Source organism: Sapajus apella, unplaced genomic scaffold (assembly GCF_009761245.1).
Source record: "Sapajus apella isolate SASKATOON/1434 unplaced genomic scaffold, GSC_monkey_1.0 scaffold125, whole genome shotgun sequence".
In the NCBI taxonomy this organism is placed as follows: Eukaryota; Metazoa; Chordata; class Mammalia; order Primates; family Cebidae; genus Sapajus; species Sapajus apella.
The window spans coordinates 4,014,453-4,034,225 of record NW_022437065.1 but is presented as its reverse complement, the minus strand read 5'-3'; the positions used below and the strand labels follow the sequence as shown (position 1 = coordinate 4,034,225).

Genomic DNA, 19,773 nt, shown 5'->3' with positions numbered 1-19,773 from the left:
GTCTGGCTAAGTTACATGTGGTTTCCATATTAGCTTGTTTGGCAGGGTGACCTACTGCAAAGCAGGCTCAGTTACCCCACCAGTCAACCCCCTGGGAGTTATAGTTTCCTCCATATCCATCACTGTTGTAAAAGCCTCCATAGCCACCTAATGAGAGATTTAAAAGAGAGATAAATTAATGAAGTTATCCACCATTAAATACAATCCTTCCCTTAAGTACTTTGCCATCAAGTTTCTATAGTGCTGGACTTCCCCAATGGTTTAATTAAGCTTTGAAAAAGATGACTAAAAGGAAAAAAGCCCTTCCCAAAGCTATGAAGTTATAGATTAACACTACCTCCACCGAATCCTCTGCTGCTGCCGTGGCCACCTCCGCCACTGCGGCTGCTGCTTGCACGGCTGCTGCTGAAGCTGGAACTGCTGGCCCCGCTACTTTGTCGGTAGTCTCTGGCACCAAACCCTCCGCTAAATCTGCTACTATAGGAAAAAAATTGTGTTGGTTCACATGAAGATGAAATTCCACCAAAGTAACCTCTTATATACTTCCCAATGACCAATTTCTAATTTTTCCATTCAAACAATTCCCCATCCAGCCATATTTTCCCCAACAGATACAACTCCTTACCCAAAGAATCTAGGAAGCCTAAGATGATTAAGCTTTTCGAATACTGCAAAGTTAACCCTGGCTGTTATGCATGCAGAGGAAACACTAGGAACTGTAAGTGAACACCCATTCTCCTCATTATATGCCATCTGTATACCTCACCTCTTAGAACGTCCACGACTGCTACCCTTGTAGTGGTGTTCATAAGCCATGTTTTCTAACCAAGATGGCACTTCTTGTTTAGCTTCAACAAGAAGATCCAACAAATCCTTAGTAATGTTTATGTTCCTCTCATTAAAGAATGAGGTTGCCAGGCCTGAAAGAGTTCCCAAAAAAGCATATAAACAAAGGTCTTCCATAAAGTAACTTGCGACTGTTCTTATTTTCTCATGTAGAAATATTTTAAATATTACAATCTAATATTTAAACAAGCAATTTGAGCAAAACCTAACCTTTTTGTCACATTCACTGTTAAAAATATATTTTAGATCCTAGTAAGCTCTTTGCTGCATGCAACACAATGAAAAACAATGAAACCATCAAGTAATCAAATACTTACCAAGGTTTCCTACACGTCCTGTACGACCAATGCGATGTACATATTCTTCAATATCACTTGGCAAGTCAAAATTGATAACATGTTTCACATTTGAAATGTCCAGTCCTCTTGCTGCTACCTGGGAAATAATTTTTATTAGTTATGGCCCACTTAAAAGAAAACAAATACTTGAACATGCTCAACTTGAATAAAAGATGTTTATACATACTGCTGTAGCCACTAGAATTGGGCTTTTTCCTGAGCGGAACTGGTGAAGAGCCTCTTCCCTATCCCTCTGAGAACGGTCTCCATGGATACTTGTACATGCATATCCTTCATGGTATAAGAAATCCTCCAGAGAATCTGCACCCTTTTTGGTCTCCACAAACACTAAGGTCAGTGAATCCTTGCCTATAGTTGAAAAATTACAGGTTTTTATCACTAATATGGCTTAGTTCTCTTTGTACTTACAAAATATGCACAATTTTAATGTGTCAATTAAAATACATATATGTATCTTCTTAAAAACAGGCTCTTAACAGCATGTTTTAAATTGAGAAGGAAAAGTAATGAAGGTAATCCAAATATATTTAAGAGATGGGGGTCTCACTCTATTGCCCAGGCTGGGCAATGGCTATTCACAGGTGACATGACACACTATAGCCTCAGCCTGCCAAGTAGCTGGGACTACAGGCATTACCACTACACCCAGCCCAAATGAAAATTACTCATAATTTTAGCTGGGCACAGTAGTTCGTGCCTATAGCCCCAGCCACTCTGGAGGCTTATGCCTGTCAGAAGTCCACACTAAGTTTGGCATCAACATGGTAACCTCCTGGGAGCAAGGAAGCACCAGGTTGCCTAAGGAGGGGGGAACTAGCCCAGGTCAGAAACAGAGCAGGTCAGATATTCCTGTGCTGATCAGTAAGGGATTGTACCTGTGAATAACCCCTGTGCCCCAGCCTGGGCAACACAGAGAAACCCTCATCTCTAGAAAAATAAAAAACTCATCATTTTACCTGTTGCATTTAGGAGGTCAAGCAGAAATGACCGTTTGTCTGATTCTTCAACCCAAACTACTTTCTGCGTGATGTTTTCAGAGGTAGAGCCAACTCTTCCTACAGCCAAGAAGATATATTCATCTAAGAAATCACGAGCCAGCATCTAGAAGAAAAAAAAAAAATTTTCATTAGCCGCTGAGATAAACAAATTTCTAAATAAATAAAAATTTGCAACATCAAACAGTACCTGTATTTCCTTAGGAAAAGTAGCACTAAACATCATAGTGTGGCGGACACCCTTTGGAGGCATAGTATCTTGTTCAACTATTCTACGTATCTGAGGCTCAAACCCCATATCCAACATCCGATCAGCTTCATCTAACACCAAGTATCTGTTGTGTCACGGGGAAAAAAAAAACCAAGCCTGAGTTTAGAATCTGAGGCGAAATCAAGAGATGGTCTTGGTATGGCTGTTAATATAATTATAATTACCACTGTATAAATTATTACAACTATATATTCATTAAGGTGGTTCCTCATACTGTATAATTTTAAAGACACAGCACAGGATTCTTGCCACTACTGTACATAAGTCATCCAAGATCACATAGCCAAATTAGCTCTTCCTAGATGACTGTCCCATGAGCTAGTCATTCTAAGCCTCCGCCAAGATGTTACTGATTTTTCAACACCAAAATTACAATGAACAAGCTTTATGTAAAAGTTACATGACTGAAATACATCACTTCTCAATCTTAAAATTGGTCAGGAATTCGAGACCAGTCTGACCAACACGGAGAAACCTCACCTCTACTAAAAATGCAAAAACTAGCTGAGCACAGTGGCACATGCCTGTAATCCCAGCTACTCAGGAGGCTGAGACAGGAGAATTGCTTGAACCCGGGAGGCAGAGGTTGCAGTGAGCAGATATTGTGCTATTGCACTCTGGCCTGGGCAACAAGAGTGAAACAGAATCTAAAAAAAAAAAAAAAAAAACCCACCATCTCAAAGAAACAAACAAAAAACATACTTGCAAAAGTCTAATCCAATCTTTCCTCTTTCCATCATATCCACCAGACGTCCTGGAGTGGCTACTAACAAGTGGCATCCACGTTCCAAGTCTCGAATCTGCTGACCAATATCAGCACCACCATAAACCACACAAGGACGAACTCTAGATCGGTATGAAAACTGCAAGCAAAAAAATGTTATGAACTTCAAAGTCAAAATTTTTACACTATCATTTTTACATGATCATAAAACATTTAATTGGAATCAATGAAAAAGCTAGTAATCACTGAAACTCATACTTACTTTTCTGGCTTCCTCGTAGATCTGTACTGCCAACTCTCTTGTTGGTGCTAACACCAGGGAGATTGGGTATTGTTTGCGGCGCCCATACCTTCCATTTTCCTAAAAAATGAGTTAATTTTTAAGTTAACTCCACCTATGCTTTTGTAATTTACAGATTTCAGATTACACTTGAAAACTGTTTTTCATTAGACTGAAGTTCTACAATAATTTCCCATTTTATAAAGAAATGTCTACCTTCATGGCCCTCAAAGCCTCGCCTGGACCATCTGAATAAATCTGACTCAAGATGGGCAAGAGAAATGCTGCAGTTTTTCCAGACCCTGTTCAAAAACAAACAAACAAACAAACCCTGCTCATTACTTTTGAACAGACATTGGTAGATGAGTGTCCCCTGACCCTTTTTTGAGACGGAGTCTCACTCTATCGCCCAGGCTGGATGGCGTGCAGTGGTGTGATCTTATTAGCTCACTACAACCTCCACCTCCCAGGTTCAAACAATTCTCCTGCCTCAGCCTCTCACCATCATGCCCCATTAATTTTTGTATTTTCAGTTAAGACAGGGTTTCACCATGTTGGCCAAGCTGGTATTGAACTCCTGACCTCGTGATTCACCAGCCTCAGCCTCCGAAGTGCTGGGATTACTAGCATAAGCCACTGCGCCCTGCCGATGACAGTGTTTAGCTGCCTTATTACTAGTAATTAGTACTTTTAGTTTATACTCAAATTAAGTTTTCTAAAAAGTGGCTCCTTTGGTCCATCTATGAGAGAAGTGAGCAAACAGACTATTTTTGTAAATAAAGCTCTTATGGAATACAGCCATATCCAATAATTTACTTATCATCTATGGCTTCTTTCACACTCCAGTAGCAGTGCTTGAGCAGCTGCAAAACCACATGGCCCATAAAACCAAAATATTTTACTGTCTAGTGCTTTATAGAACAAATATGATAATGTTTACTCTTACCAGCTGAGCTTACCTGTTTGGGCACAAGCCATCAAGTCTCTTTTCTCTTTGATAATAGGAATAGCATGCTTTTGCACTGGAGTTGGGCGAGTATAACGAGTAAGCTCAATGTTTCCCATGATAATTTCTCCCATCTCAACATCACTGAACTGTTAAGAAATTCAATGGGGTTAGAAATGCCATCTAGAGCCATTTTCTGTTTTATGCTAATAATAGAAATAACCAACAGCTAATTTGTAACTCAGTTTATAGTTGCTTTAAGTAAAATTATATTATACTTTGAGAAAAACGAATCCCCAGGCTTAACGTACATTGGAGAAGACTGTGGGTTCTTCCTATGTTTGACCCATTTTCTATTTCAGGTAATAAATTATTCATAATGGTGACACTGAACTCAACTTCTCCTTTTCCACAAACCTACGAAGCCTTTGGGTCTACATATGACTTTATGAAGCCCATCTCACATTCTAATGTACGATGAAAACATTTACATCTCCCTGTGTCTTAAAAAGTCAAGCAAAAATACTTACACTTTCAATATGTGGAGGACAGTTGTTGCCTGTTGCCTCAACTGGAATGTCATCATATTTCTCAAAATTAATCCCAGTGTTGCCTCCAGAAAAGAGTTCCCTCAAATCAAAAGATTGGTAAATTCATTTGTTATACTAGCTAACAAGGCTTCATCACAAGTAACATACATTTCAAAAACTTACTGTTCCAAGCGTTCACTTGGTGGGAGTGGTTTTGACCAATCATCTTCATCTGATTTGTCACACCAGCGACTGTTTCCACCACGTTCAAATTTGCCAAAGCCACTTCTGTCACCACGGCTGCCAATGCCGTCATAATCACTCCGTCCACGATCATCAAATCTGAACAGCACAAGTGATTAATCAGAATCGCATCATTTAACCATTATCAGATTTCTACCCCTACTCTAGAACTGTATCTGGAGATTTAAGTTATGGCTGACTACAAAGATGTCAACAAGCCAATTCTGAGTTATTTGACAAATAAGGGTCTCTAACCAGTATCATTTGCGTAACCTTTTTCTGAAATAGTAACCTTTATATTTCTATAAAGTTGTATAGCCTAAAAGGCCTCACAGATGCCACAATCAAGAATCAACGTTTTTTGGTTGAATTCCTTCACTTCACAGCTAAAAAAAAAAAAGTATCAAGGTTTTATCTGAAACTGGCACACAGCTCACGACCTTCATTTAAAGTGCTCGTTCGAATATATTTAGTGGTGGGGAAAAAAAAAATAATACACCAAATATCAATCGTCCTAGTTATACTAGGATTTCACTTAAAGGACAATTCACCTGTGTGACAGATTTTGGATAAAAGGTAGAAAATAATCCTTACTTGAACTAAGATGTTTTTAGAGTTTTAGGCCTGTTTGCAAAAAATCAGGACACAGGACTAACCACAGCTATTAGGCACGTGGGGTCAGTTCACCACACTTGCATAATCAAAAATCCAAGGTGTTTAAAAATTGTTACAGAGTACACAAAAATCCCAACCAAATTAGGCCATTCACTAGATGTACTCTTTTAAGTAGAACATATAAAACTCGAGAAATAAAAATAAATAGATTACACATTATGCCAATGACCATATTCCGATTTTCATCTAATTCGACGTAATAGCTTCAATGTAGCAAAAGCCTCTCACATCCAAATAGGTGGTCAGAATAAGAACTTATTAAACTGTTACTATACACACATATAAGGTGAGAAGACAAGAAATCACTTACCTTCCCCTTGATCCACTTCCACGATCACTAAAGAAGCTAGACTTCCCTCTTGAATCACTGCGAGATCCAAAACTGCTATACGCATCCTTATCTTTGCTAGAACTCCACCCTGAACTGTCTTTATCGTAGAAACCTTCAATTAAAAAAGCACAAATCCATTTTATTATTAATGAGAAATAGGAACCATGTTAAGGTATTATCAATCTTTCTGAATTTGAAGGCCTCCACTGACTATCTTATCTCTGTGGGCTTGAGGTTCAATCTCAAGGTATTCCTGCCATGGCACTGTAAGAGAACCAAGATTTAGAGCTGGTTTACACCAAGACAACATATTTAATTACTGTCCACTGGCCGGGCACGGTGGCTCACACCTGTTAATTCCAGCACTTTGGGAGGCCGAGGTGGGCAGATCACCTGAGGTCGGGAGTTTGAGACCAGCCTGACCAACAAGGAGAAACCCTGTCTCTACCAAAAATACAAAATTAGGCAGGCGTGGTGTTGCATGCCTGTAATCTCAGCTACTTGAGAGACTGAGTCAGGAGAATTGCTTGAACCCGGGAGGCGGAGGTCATGGTGCACAGAGATTGCACCACTTCACTCCAGCCTGGGCAACAAGAGTGAAGCTCCGTCTAAAAAAAAAAAAAAAATCCTGTACACTAAATCAAGCAATCTGACAGTCTAAGAATGTTTTTGAATGAATACCACCTCTAAGTGGTCAATAGCTTTGCCTTTAACACATTGATTATGATATTGTTATATGACCATCACTATTTAATTTCCACTCATTTTATAGGTGTGAATTAGTTCACAAGGAAACCATTACCACCGTTTCCACAGTTCTTAGAGGTGATACTCATTTAGAATATTCTTAGACTGTCAGATTACTTGACTTAATATAGTATTTTCTTGTTTCAATAGTATGAAGTACAAGAATACTACTGTCAGCCGGGCGCAGTGGCTCACGCCTGTAATCCCAGCACTTCGGGAGGTGGAGGCGGGTGGATCACGAGGTCAAGAGATCGAGACCATCCTGGTCAACATGGTGAAACCCCGTCTCTACTAAAAATACAAAAATTAGCTGGGCATGGTGGCGCGTGCCTGTAATCCCAGCTACTCGGGAGGCTGAGGCAGGAGAATTGCCTGAACCCAGGAGGCGGAGGTTGCGGTGGGCCGAGATCGCGCCATTGCACTCCAGTCTGGGTAACAACAGCGAAACTCTGTCTCAAAAAAAAAAAGACTACTACTGTCAAATGGTACAATTATTTTAGTGGTTCATCTGTTATAAGCTTGATGACAATCAGGAATACCTGGGAAAAAGGAAAATCCTCATCACTATATATTCTCAGTATAAACAAGGTTCCTGGGTATAGCTATAAATATCCAGGTAAGGGGATGACAAACGTAAATTAGCCCAAAGACAGGTAGAGGGTTTAAAGACAAGTAGAGGGTTTAACTAGCTTCAGCAACACCTTATTAAATAGTCAGTTTCTGAATTCAGTTACTTTCCTTCTGCCTCTTACCTCCTACCATTAGGCCAGTCAGGAGACCAACAACCTTTGCTAGCCAAGAGTTGACTGAGATTGCCATATCTCTTCCAGCTCTAAAACCTCTGTGATGCTGCCATATACACGAGGGTCAATTCTGGTTAGTATACTAGGATGACGATAAAGACAAATTACACAGTAGCCTCCTCTAAAAAAAGAATATAATACTGGCCAGGAGTGGTGGCTCACACCTGTAATTCCAATACTTTGGGAGGCTTAGGCGGGCAACTCACTTGAGATCAGGAGTTCGAGACCAGCCTGGCCAACATGGCAAAACCCCAGCACTACTAAAAATACAGAAATTAGCCAGGTGTGGTGGTGCATGCCTGTGATCCCAGCTACTCAGGAGGCTGAGGCAGGAGAATCGCTTGAACTCAGATGGCGGGATACAGTGAGCTGAGACTGCACCACTGTACGCTAGCCTGGGCAACAGACCAAGGTGCCAACTCCAAAAAAAAAAAAAGTGATCTTCTGGTAGAAATAATACAGATTTTATATCCATGCATCACCAGGTCGGTGAAGCTAATACAGACTACATATAGAGATGGACGAACAGCAAACAATGTGCTCCCCTTTGGACTCTCCACGCTTCCAATCTGCCTTCTTTATCCAGTATCTTCCCTCCTCCTGATCTTTAGTATTCCTGACCTTCCCTTTTCCTCCAAATTTTAGGTGGTCTATTTTACATAATATAAAGCACCGGAACAGTTGTCCCATAATGTGAAACATATACTAGCTATTATCTATCACTACATTACAACTGCAACGGGAAGACACCAGATATTGTAATACATTTTGGACAAAACCTTTCAAAAGCAGGAAGACAGGGAGATGAAATCAAATCACTCCCAACCAATGCTGATAGAACCATAGGGGAAGAACATAATGTTTAGACTTCCCCAAAATGCCTCATTCTCCTTAGGCTTCAACTTCTAAAAATGAGGCAAAAAATAGACCCACGAAGTTACTTGTGAGGACTTACCTTTAGTAGCTTCTCGGTTCCTTAAATGAGGAGGAATATAGCGCCCTTCTAAAAAAATATTTATAAAATTAATTAAATGCCAAATACCTTCCATTTAAATTTCTGCTACTAAAAAAACGGCCCTGGGAAATTAAAATCTCCAGTCTTCCAGTCTGCTTACCTGGAAATTGAGGGGCAGGGGAAGAATCTACTTTAATTTTAAATGGGTTACTGCTTCATAAGGAGAACTCTGAAAGGCGTTTTTAACAGAAAGCTGATTTGGAACCTAATAGTTGAAATCCACAAATTGAACACAATTAGCTACTAGTGGTCATTTAATGTGATTTTTTAAAAAAGGCCTGCTATATTTAAGAGAACTGTCATTAAAAACTAAGAGAATCACTTATAGCATTAAGTATTATTACTGTAATAACCTAAGACTACTCACGTAATTAAATCTCACAATCAGCCACCAAGAGTCTTTGGTTTCTATGCCAGTCAAGTTGCAAAACATACAATAAATATACAAGAAAAAGCTGCAAACGGGACTTAATTTGAAGGTACTGCAGGTTTTAATTCGGGGCTTGCTGAGTTTAAGGAAACTTGATAGTTGTTCCGTATGCAGGCAGAATATAGCTTAAACTATGGTAAAGAAGCAAAAGCAGGCCGGAAGCAGTGGCTCACACCTATAATCCCAGCACTTTGGGAGGCTGCAGATCACCTGAGGTTGGGAGTTCAAGACCAGCCTGACCAACACTGAGAAACCTCGTCTCTACTAAAAATACAAAATTAGCCAGGTGTGGTGGCACATGCGTGTAATCCCAGCTACTCAGGATGCTGAGGCAGGAGAATCACTTGAACCCGGGAGACAGAGGCTGTGGTTAGCCGAGATCACGCCATGGTACTCCAGCCTGGGCAACAAGAGCAAAACTCTGTCTCAAAAAAAAAGATGAAGAAAAAAGAAAAGGCAACGATGCTTTACATTGATCACTAAGTACTACATAATTCTGTAACACAAAGTCTACTGAATTCTTTATGCAGTAAAAACTGAAATGCAGATTTCTTAAAATTTAGATAAGCCCAATGAAATCTTAAGATATTAAGCTCTAATATTCAATACATCCATAAGATGTTTTACTTACTGCTGGCTGTACTTCCTCCACTCTGATTATCTGAAGAGTTCAGGTCTAGGCCAGCAAACTAGAAGAGAGAGAGATGGTTAGCAGCCCGTGTGCTCACATACTATATTAAGACAAAACTAGTCCTGCTAGCATTTGTCAGCACTGCATTCAAGTAGTTGCCCCGTCCACCTCACAGGGTGGATACTCTTAATGGGAATGTGATTAAGAATGCTTTCAAGTTTGTAATGTTCTAAGTAATGCAAAATATTGCCATTGTATAAACTGCAAAAGGCGGCACACCAAGATGCTTGTGCTATCCAGTAGAAACTGTCCAAATTTAATTCATTCATTCAAAATAAATTCTCACTGTAGCCATGTTCCATAGTACAGGCTCCCTAATCACCAAACTAAAGGCTTTACTGAATCTCAAAATTATTCTTAACGGTCAAATAGGTAAGGGATTTTAGTGCCAATCATGTTTCCAATGCCAACTCTCTATAATACTTGATATTTTAAAACTAAAATGCACACCACACCTGAAAAATGTCAAGACAAATTTTGAATTGACTGTTCTTTAGTTCTTTCACCCCAAATACTGCACAAGTATTTTTAGTAGGGTAGTACTAAGAACAACAAAAAAATAGCACTATACCCACCACTTACAGAACACTATGTTAAGCACAAGTCTGAAGTAGTTTGTTTCATTTGTTTCTTTTGCGACAGTCTCTTCCTCTGTCACCCAGGCTGGAATTCAGTGGTATGATCTCAGCTCACTGCAACCTCCACCTCCTCAAGTATCTGGGATTACAGGGGTGCGCCACCACTCTCGGCTACTTTTTGTATTTTTAGTAGAGACGGGATTTTGCCGTTTGTCAGGTCACCTCCTGACCTCAGGTGATCACCTGCCTTGGCATCCCAAAGTGTTGGGATTATAAGCACGAGCCCAGCCTGAAGTAGTTACCTATTCATTCTCCCATTTTAACGGAACTTCAAAGATGACTTTGAATAAATGGCACAACTGGCATTCGATGCTCTTAAAGAGTAGGACATTTTAGTGCCTTTAATCTCTATTTCTACCCATCACCTTATATTGGTAGCTCAAAAGCTTCAACATTCTAGAAAAGGGTTATCTGCTACCTTCATAATGCTTTGTAACTAACCAGGAACTACTAACAAGTAAGGGGTTAAAACTGTAAATGCAGAAAGTGTTTCATTTTTCTCAAAAAAGCCACAAAAGACCGAGTCACACAGTACTGTTGCCAACCTGTTTGCAAAAGACACGCGATACCATGTTCATAAATCGTGTGTTTAAAGCTTAGTATGATACTGCCAAACTGCATGCATCATCAAATGGAGTCACCGAAAATTGGAAGCAGATGCTACACTTTTAAATAAAGTATTTAAAAGATGAGTGTAAGACTTCAGGCACCTAATTTCCAGAATTTCTATGAGCAAAAACACCGTCACGCTCTCTCTTGCTGCCATTAGTTAAGAAACTGATAATTTAAAAGCACAGTAGGAACACAAACTTTATGTACTTGTAAGTACATTTTGCTTTTTAAATAAGGTTCACTGCTGCCTAGAATCCTTAGACACTAGCTAAATGGTAAAACTGGGAATACTCTGTGCTGCTGGTAGATTTTTTAAATGTCTATGTTCAATTCAACATATGAAGTGTCAGCAATTAGAAGATTTAATATAATTGGTTCATTAAACGGGGGGAAATGCTCCCAAAAGAACAGACCGTTCAATGCCTTAAAAATAAATATTACACGTGACTACATTAAAACATATATTCAATTAATTTGTGCCACTAAACTTCATCTCAGGATGATTCCGGAGTTTGTGAAATCAACTCTCTCCTAATCACAGTAGGCAGAAGTTTTATTTAAAGGCTCCGCGTAACCCACACAAGAACTTATCTGAAGCCTGGTGCCACTGTTGCGGCGGGATGCAGACTTCCTGCCACCAAAGCCCATAACCTTCTCCTCTCAGATCACACGTCCTTCTCTCCTCCGCCTCTAAACCCTTAGAAAAGGGGGTTCTGGTTAAGAGAAAATATCTGGGGGCCTCGAACCCACTGCAAGATTTTATTCCACAGGCAGCAACAAGTCCACAACAAAACTGTTTACTTCTCCCCTAAGCCGGGTGTTTTTCCAATGCCGGATTCCTGGATCAAACGTCACTAACATGAAGACACTCCTACAATCTGCGATGGCCTCTCCACCTCAGAAAAATAACGCGCGGCCCCCAGCTAATGGGCCACACAGGGACAATCTGGGGCAAGCAAGGAGGAAAAATAGCCTCGCTGGTTCCCTAACCTCCCCGCCGCGTCCAACCTCCCTCTCCAGAGCCCAGCGCGCAGCGGCCCATTGCTGCCACCCCTCCCCTCCCCTCCCCGCCCCCACTCCTCCCCAATCTTCTGCGTCACAAAACTTTCCACTCCGGAAACGCGGCCTCCCAGGCCGCGGCGCCCGGCCCGCCGACCCTGCGGAAACTGGGTTGAAACCAAAGGGCCGGCGGAAGAAGCTCAAGAGAAACAAGAAGCCCATTCCATCCTCCTTTCCAGGCCCTCGCCCGCCCGGGACCCGCCGTCTCCCGGGAGTGGGCCACAGCGCCGCCCAGCACCACACAAAAGAGGCCGCCGCCATTACCCGGAGCGAAGGCCACCCCCCGCTACCGCGCCGCGCCGCCCCCTCCCACATTCCTGGGCCGCGTTCCACCCCTAGCTCGCAGGCATGCAAACACCGGATGCCGCCGGGTCTCCCGGACGGGAATCCAGGCTGCGCAGCTCGGAGGGCTGAAGCCCTCCAGGCCAAAAGGGTCCCCAGTCGCGTCCTGCCGCGCTGCGCACTCCTCCAAGCCCCCCTCCACCGGGGTCACTCATTAGTCGGGTTTCGCGCGTGCGCGTCCCCGCGAGAGCGCGCGCACTCCCCCCACCCCCCCCACCGCCCGCCTGCGCAAGCACACACAAAAGCCGCCATTGTGCTCGGCCCGGGGACAATACAGCGGGCTAAGCTCGGGCCCTGGCGACAGCCCCAACCAACGTTCCTGCCGTCTCCCTGACCCTCCATAGCCCCGGGGCACCCAGGAACTGTAAAGTAAGGGTGCCGGTTAGCGCTGCGCCATTAGCCGGATTAAGTCAAGGGATTCACGCAGCAGCCAGCCCGGTGGGGTCCTTGCAGCTCACCTGCTGGTCCAGCCCAAGCGCATTTTCCACCGCCACATGACTCATCCCTGAAGAGTACCGAGAACTCGGTGTCTTCCGCTGCTGAGCGAGTGTTTTTGTTCCACCGCGAAGGCCCTCTCACGGGAGAACTGCGGCTCTGGAGCGCACGGCGCGGCCACGGATCTAATATACCCGCTCGAAACCCTGCTACGTCAGCACGTACAGCGTGTGCCCTCCCTTTCACACCGCAATCCCCCGCCGCGGCGACTTCTGCCCAGCTACTGCGCGCTCCCTCAGGTCTAACCTCACGGGATTGCCTACTCAGTCCCGTCGCCCCTCGTCGTCCTGCCTTGGAGCTTTGGGCGCCAAATGCTGTCCCAGTTCTCTCGAGCTACACTTTCCCTGCTCTCTGCTAAAACCCTGTTCTCAGCCTCCGAGTTCTCGAGATCTCGCGAGAATTGGAGTCTCCCGCTTTCCGCCAGCTAGGGGGCCTGAAAATGTTAACCTAGGCCTTTTCGCTCCCCTTTCCAACCCTAAGCCCTAAGCACTCAGCTTTCGTTTTTCCTTTTTTTTTTTTTTTTTTCTTTTGTCTAACAGTGGCCTTCACTCTCCTTCCTCTCTCAGTCCCCGGGCTTGGAGATGTGATGGGATTTCTCCAGTCTAATCTGCCCTCGCTCTTCCGCGTGTAGCCTCCTCGAAGTCGGAGCTAAGCAGAGTCCCAAAACCTAGAGGGCGGCAGGCCACGTGACCGCAGGTGTCGCGCGCGGTGGCCATTTTGTGAAACAGGAAACGGTGGCGTGAATATTGAGTGCTCGGGACGAGGGGGAGGGGTGGGAAAAGAAGGAGAGTAGAGAGGGAAGTGGAGGGAGGAGGAGGGGGGAAAGGAGAAGGGGGGAGGGTAGGATGGTGACCTGGGCGGGAGTCGGGGGGAAATGGAGGGGAGCCGGCGGCGCGCGCTGGTGGCCCGACACCTCTCTGCGCGGTTGCCTAGGCAGCGGGGGGCGCCGCCTAGAAACACACAATGGCCCCTCCCGCCCCACCCCCCGACGTGTGCGCGCGCGCCCCCGCCCCCCTCGGTGAGGGAACAATGAGACAGTCACGCGCTGATCCGGAGACGCCGCTGGCGCGCCCTCCCGGGACCCCAGCTCTCCGCAGGAATGCGGGCTACATTTGTCCCTAGTTTCCTCCCGCTTGGGGCCCAGCGGCTTAGGGCCAGTGGCCACCGGTACTGCGGAGACCCCGGGGGTGGCAAACGGCTTTTTTAGGGCTCAAGAGTGTCGGGAATTTTTGTAACTGGTGCAACCTGGGCCTGCCGGAGGGGCTGCAACGGGGTTATCGGCCTGGGCTCGGGGTGACCCTTTGGCTGCTGCGGTGGATAAAGAACGGGAGGAAATGGGTTTCTGTCGTCGGAGGAACCCCTTCCCGTGGCTCCTTTCTAGGCAGGCCACCCCAAGTCTCGCCTTCGGTGCCGCAGACCCTTAAATAGGAGAAAACGTGTTTACTAGTGGATCCCCGGCTTTGAGCCGGCGGCCGCACATCCGTGGTTTCTTTTGACCGGTTTCCCCTCTCTCTTCTGACCCTCAGCCCGACGGAATTAAATAAAACGCAGTGGTTTGCACAACCCCCCCCAAAGGGTCTTCTGCTACCAGATTTCAAATAGTTCGTGCTCATCACATAATTTACCGTACACATAACTTCTCTCCCTTCCCAGTTTTTAAAATCGAAACGGAAATTCGAACGTGACAGGGAGAATATCACACTGTGTCGGGGCAAGTTGTTTAACGGCTTTGAGTCTTAATTTCCTCATCTATAAAAGGAGTCAGCTACATTCCATAACCCTGTGAAAGACCCAACTTCTCCTTTTCAAAACTAGTATTTTCTAACGCCCCCTTTAACCATACTAAAATAACAAATCATAGGTAATATAATGTGAACCTACAGATAATTTCAAAGAACATGACTTATTAACAAACGAATGCAAAATGATTATAATAAAACCATATGTATTTTAATATGTAAATGCCCCCGCATCAGTTAGTGTAGTTAGCTACACTAATTGTTGGTAAGATACTTGCCCAGTAGAGCCACAAATACAAACTGGAAAGGTGTATTGATTTCACAACTCAAGTTCTATGAGCAACATTGCTACTGGGAACCTCAATTTCCAAAACAATGAACTATTAATAATGTTTGAATAAAACAGTACAATCTTCCTTCAATCGAAACAGTAGTTCCATTTGTGGAAAATTCAGGATCTATGGAAACTGGGCAAAGATATTTTGTGTTCCTTCGTAAAACAGGGTTAGTTCTAAGCTTAGATGATAATGAACTAGTTTTTCACCGACATCAGTGTCCAGCGGTTCCGTTCTTCGCTGTATGGGACTGACCAGCATCACAGAGCATCCTGGCATGCCTGGCTCCTGCCCACTAAATGCCAGTAGCCCTCGCCAGTCATTGTGACGATCAGAAATACACAGATGTCTACAATGCCCCTTTGAGAGCCACTAGGTTCAATGATCATTAAGGTCCCTTCCTGCCCAGAGATGAGTGGATTTTCATGGAGCATTGGTGAGGGACCTCGGTTTTGTTTCAGTTTCGTTTTCCTATGAACCAGGGTAAACATGAATCATGTTCAAAAACAGTTGCGACAGCTCTTCAAACTGCATATAGCAACAACGGGATGTACTGACTACCCTGGTTCTGGGCTTGGTTTTACTTTAGAGTAGAGCCGAGTACAGGGTACTGCCATGGGAGTACCTAAAAAGAATTAAAATATACAGCAGTTCCCTATTTTCAATTAACCCCTGCTCAGAGGCATACTCGGTTCAAACCACCAGGGTATTTTGTTAATCAATATATTATAATTGGAAAATCCAATTGGAGAGGAAGCGGGAAAACATACAAAGCTTTGTCTTCAAACACAGTCACTCTGAAAAAGAATGATGTGCACACTTGAGGCAGCTAAATAAATGAGCCAACTTTTACAGCACTCCAAATGACTTTTCCATTAAGCAGCATTTGCATATCTTCTCCACATGGCAGTTATTTGCAACTTTTATTTGAAGTGACCTAAAAAGGGCTAGAGATGGCTGAAACCAGAGAAGTGTTTTTGCACGGTCCCTTTCTTAATGTTTCCAGGCATTTTGAGTGCTCATATTGGTGCGAATGTACTTCCTGCAACACCACCCCATCCCTCTTCCACCCCCATCCCTGGAAGTAGCGCAGTGAACCAGAGCCTAAGAATTGCAATTCCTCTAACCAGCAGTTCAGCTCCCTGCTTACAGGCACGGGGCAACTCCCTTGACAGTGTCTCGGCTTCCTTATTTATAAATTTAGAATAAAAGTAGTCCCTGTCGGCCGGGTGCGGTGCCTCACGCCTGTAATCCCAGCACTTTGGGAGGCCAAGGCGGGCGGACCACTTGAGGTCGGGAGTTCGAGATCAGCCTGACCAATATGGAGAAACCCCGTCTCTACTAAAAATGCAAAATTAGCCGGGCGTGGTGGCGCATTCCTGTAATCCCAGCTATTCGGGAGGCTGAGACAGGAGAATCGCTTGAACTCGGGAGGTGGAGGTTGCGGTGAGCCGAGATCGCGCCATTGCACTCTAGCCTGGTCAACAAGAGCGAAACTCCGTCCCCCTCCCCTGCCCAAAAAAGTAGTCTCTGCCTCTGAGAGTGTTTGGGATTCAAGGGCTTGTGCATGAATTGAAAGTGCTTTTTGAGGCAGGGCATGGTGGATAATGCCTGTAATTCCAGCGCTTTGGGAGGCCTAGGCAGGCGGGATCACTTGATTTCAGGAGTTCCGGCGTGGTGACGCGCGCCTGTAATCCCAGCTACACCAGAGGCTGAGGTGGGAGAATCGCTTGAGCCCAGGAGGCGGAGTTTGCAGTGAGCTGAGATTGCGCCACAGCATTCCAGCCTGGGCGACAGAGTGAAACCCCCGTTTCAAAAAAAAAAAGGGGGGGGTGGGGGTGAGGGAGGAGAGGTAGTGTTTAAGTTTTGTTTTTTTTAAAAAAAGTGCTTTGCAGGGAGTAAGAGCTTAGCACCAGGTAGCATCTGGATCCACATATACGTGTCTAGCTCCCCATCCTCTCAACTCCCCTAGTAGAGGAGGTTGCTCTGTGCACTGAGCTCCCACAGTCTCCACTGTTCAAACCGCCATTGTAATTCCGTGTGGTACTGCAGCTGTGTGTGAGCCCACAGAGGACAGAAAATTTGTCACACTTCTCTATGCAGGGTGGAGACTAAGATAGACTAAAATTACGTGATCGCAATGCACCTAAATAATGTGCCCAAGTAACCTAAAACTTGGCACAAAGATAAGCTATTCCGAAGCTAGAAGAAAAGGAGATGTAAAAGGGATTCCAAGAGATAGGTAACTTAAAGCCTTTAGTGAACTTCATAATTGCCAGTCATTTTTCTGCAAGGTCCAGGGGAAGGGCCAGCTAATTCATACTTTTCTTTAGGGTGGATTTGGAATAAAGTTCAGACATGGAACTTCCCTATAATAAGGATAATCATAGGTGTGGAGGTAAATGCAGTTCCCTACTTTCTCTCGCTCGCTTTTTTTTCTTTTTTTCTGAGAATCTCGCTCTGCCACCCAGGCTGGAGTGCAGTGGCGTGATCTTAGCTCACTGCAACCTCCACCTCCCGGGTTCAAGCTATTCTCATGCCTCAGCCTCCCAAGTCGCTGGGATTACAGAAGCCTGCCACAAGCCCGGCTAATTTTTGTATTTTCAGTAGAGCCGGGGTTTCACCCTGTTGGCCAGGCTGGTCTTGAACTCCTGACCTCAAGTGATCCGCCCACTTTGGCTTCCCAAAGTGCTGGGATTACAGGCATGAGCCACTGCACCCAGACCTACTTATTCTCTTTTTATGTTTTAAAATGTCATAGCCTTTTTGGGCTTGTTCATTTGTTTGCAGCTTCCGATAAAGCAAATAATCAGATTTATGATAATTAGGAGAATGTTACTATGGAGGCCAATAAAAGTTCTAAAGGGAAAAGCAGAGATCTTAGGCTCTAGGATGTTGCTGTAAGCCCTTCTACTCTAGGCTGGGGTCTGGTCCATACAAAACTAGGAATGTTTTACACAATTGTTATACTCCTGAACAGCAGATACAGCCTGGAATCTGCTTTCCTTCCGCAAAGAAGACAAGACCAAAACCAAAACTGTAGCAAAGGGCATCTTCTCTACCACTAAAATTGGCAAAAATATTTTCAAACAGCAAAGCTTAGTGCACTTCTGCCTTTGTTCATGCAAAGTGAACGAAGACTGTAGTCTTGGAAGTACAGTGAAGGAGGCTGAGTCACATGCCCTCAGGAGGCCACGCTGCCTCTTAGGTAGTAGGAACATTTTTAGCAGTCACTCTCAGGTGATACAGAACTGAAAGCCTGGCCATACCTCACAGGGATGCAGGCTGCATAGCAGTCCCTTGTTGAAATTTTATACTCCGTACTTCAATTCACTCTCCCCTACACCTTCCTACTTACAGATAGATTATTGCTGTTATTGTCCTACGGACCTTGATGTCTATTAGATTTAGTCAGACGGAGTTTCACTCTGTCGCCCAGGCTGGAGTGCAGTGGCATGATCTCGGCTCATCCGCCTCCTGGGTTCAAGCAATTATCCTGCCTCAGCCTCCCAAGTAGCTGAGATTACAGGTGCACGCCACCACACCCAGCAAATTTTTGTATTTTTAAGTAGAGACTGGGTTTCTCCCTGTTGGTCAGGCTGGTCTCGAACCCCCGACCTCGTGATCCGCCCTCCTCAGCCTCCCAAAGTGCTGGGATTACAGGTGTGAGCCACTGTGCCCGGCTCATTTTTAAAGTTTTTAAAGCTTTTTCATGGTTTTAACTTTGATTTATTTAAAGACTTTTTTTTTTTTTAAGACACAGGGTCTTGATCTGCTGTCCAGACTGGACTGTAGTGCACTTATATAGCTCTCTGCAGCCTCAAACTCCTGAGCTAAGGTGATCCTCCCTCTGGCCTCAGCCTCCTAAAGTGCTGGGATCATAGGCATGGGCCACCACACCCAGCCCTTTAAAGACATCTTGCTATAACTGTCCAACCTAGTGTCCTCTCAAGAAATACAAACTGGGCATGGTGGCTTATGCCTGTAGTCCTAGCTACTTGGGAGGCTGAGGCTGGAAGACCACTTGAGCCCAGAAGCTCAAGGCTGTGGTGAGCTATGATTGCACCACTGCACTCCAGCCTGGGTGACAGAGCAAGGCCCCGTCTCTTAAATAAAGAAAAAGAAAGAAAAAGAAAATCTGGGTCAGGCATAGTGGCTCATGCCTATAATCTCAGCACTTTGGGAGGCCAAGGTGGGAGGATCCATTGAATCTAGAAGTTTGAGACCAGCTTGGGCAACATAGCAAGCTCCTATCTCTACAAAACATAAAAAATTGACCAGGTGTAGTGGCATGCACCTGTAGTTCCAGCTACTCAGGAGGCTAAGGTGGGAGGACTTCTTGAGCCTGGGAGTGCAACACTGCGGTGGGCCATGATCGTACCACTGCATTCAGCCTGGGCAACACAGGGTGAGACCCTATCTGCACAAAAAAAAAAAAAAAAAAAAGGCAGGGCGCTATGGCTCACGCCTGTAATCCTAGCACTTTGGGAGGCCAAAGTGGGTGGATCACTTGAGGTCAGGAGTTCAAAACCAGCCTGGCCAACATGGTAAAACCCCATCTCTACTAAAAATACAAAAAAATTAGCTGGGCGTGCTGGCGCATGCCTGTAATCCCAGCTACTTGGGAGGCTGAGGCAGGAGAATCCCTTGAACCTGGGAGATGGAGG

The 19,773-nt window shown here is 44.5% G+C and overlaps 1 protein-coding gene across 2 annotated transcripts; it reads right to left on the bottom strand.

Annotated features, from left to right (window-relative positions):
* Positions 1-40: 40 nt before the first annotated feature.
* On the bottom strand, positions 41-13,845 carry DDX3X (DEAD-box helicase 3 X-linked). Of its 2 annotated transcripts, none has more exons than XM_032261679.1 (17): positions 12,996-13,845; positions 9,827-9,884; positions 8,706-8,753; positions 6,180-6,312; positions 5,135-5,293; positions 4,952-5,051; positions 4,435-4,570; positions 3,692-3,777; positions 3,458-3,556; positions 3,174-3,334; positions 2,391-2,535; positions 2,162-2,306; positions 1,372-1,553; positions 1,164-1,281; positions 767-920; positions 338-477; positions 41-147 (listed from the first exon to the last, which is right to left on the bottom strand). In XM_032261679.1, exons 1-17 carry the CDS (start codon positions 13,038-13,040, stop codon positions 68-70), a joined length of 1,989 nt encoding a protein of 662 aa, XP_032117570.1. In that variant the 5' UTR covers positions 13,041-13,845; the 3' UTR covers positions 41-67. The 2 variants fall into 2 exon arrangements, with proteins under 2 accessions (XP_032117570.1, XP_032117571.1); XM_032261680.1 differs by having other exon boundaries at positions 338-474.
* Between the last annotated feature and the right edge of the window lie 5,928 nt (positions 13,846-19,773).

What these genes read in the sequence shown, in the direction of transcription:
- DDX3X (XM_032261679.1), bottom strand. Translation starts at nt 13,040, where the DNA reads ATGAGTCATGTGGCGGTGGAAAATGCGCTTGGGCTGGACCAGCAG. An exon ending in TGGAGGAAGTACAGCCAGCA is followed by an intron (nt 8,754 to 9,826) that starts GTAAGTAAAACA and finishes ATATTTTTTTAG; the next exon opens with AAGGGCGCTATATTCCTCCT. An exon ending in CCAAGTGAACGCTTGGAACA is followed by an intron (nt 5,052 to 5,134) that starts GTAAGTTTTTGA and finishes TTTTGATTTGAG; the next exon opens with GGAACTCTTTTCTGGAGGCA.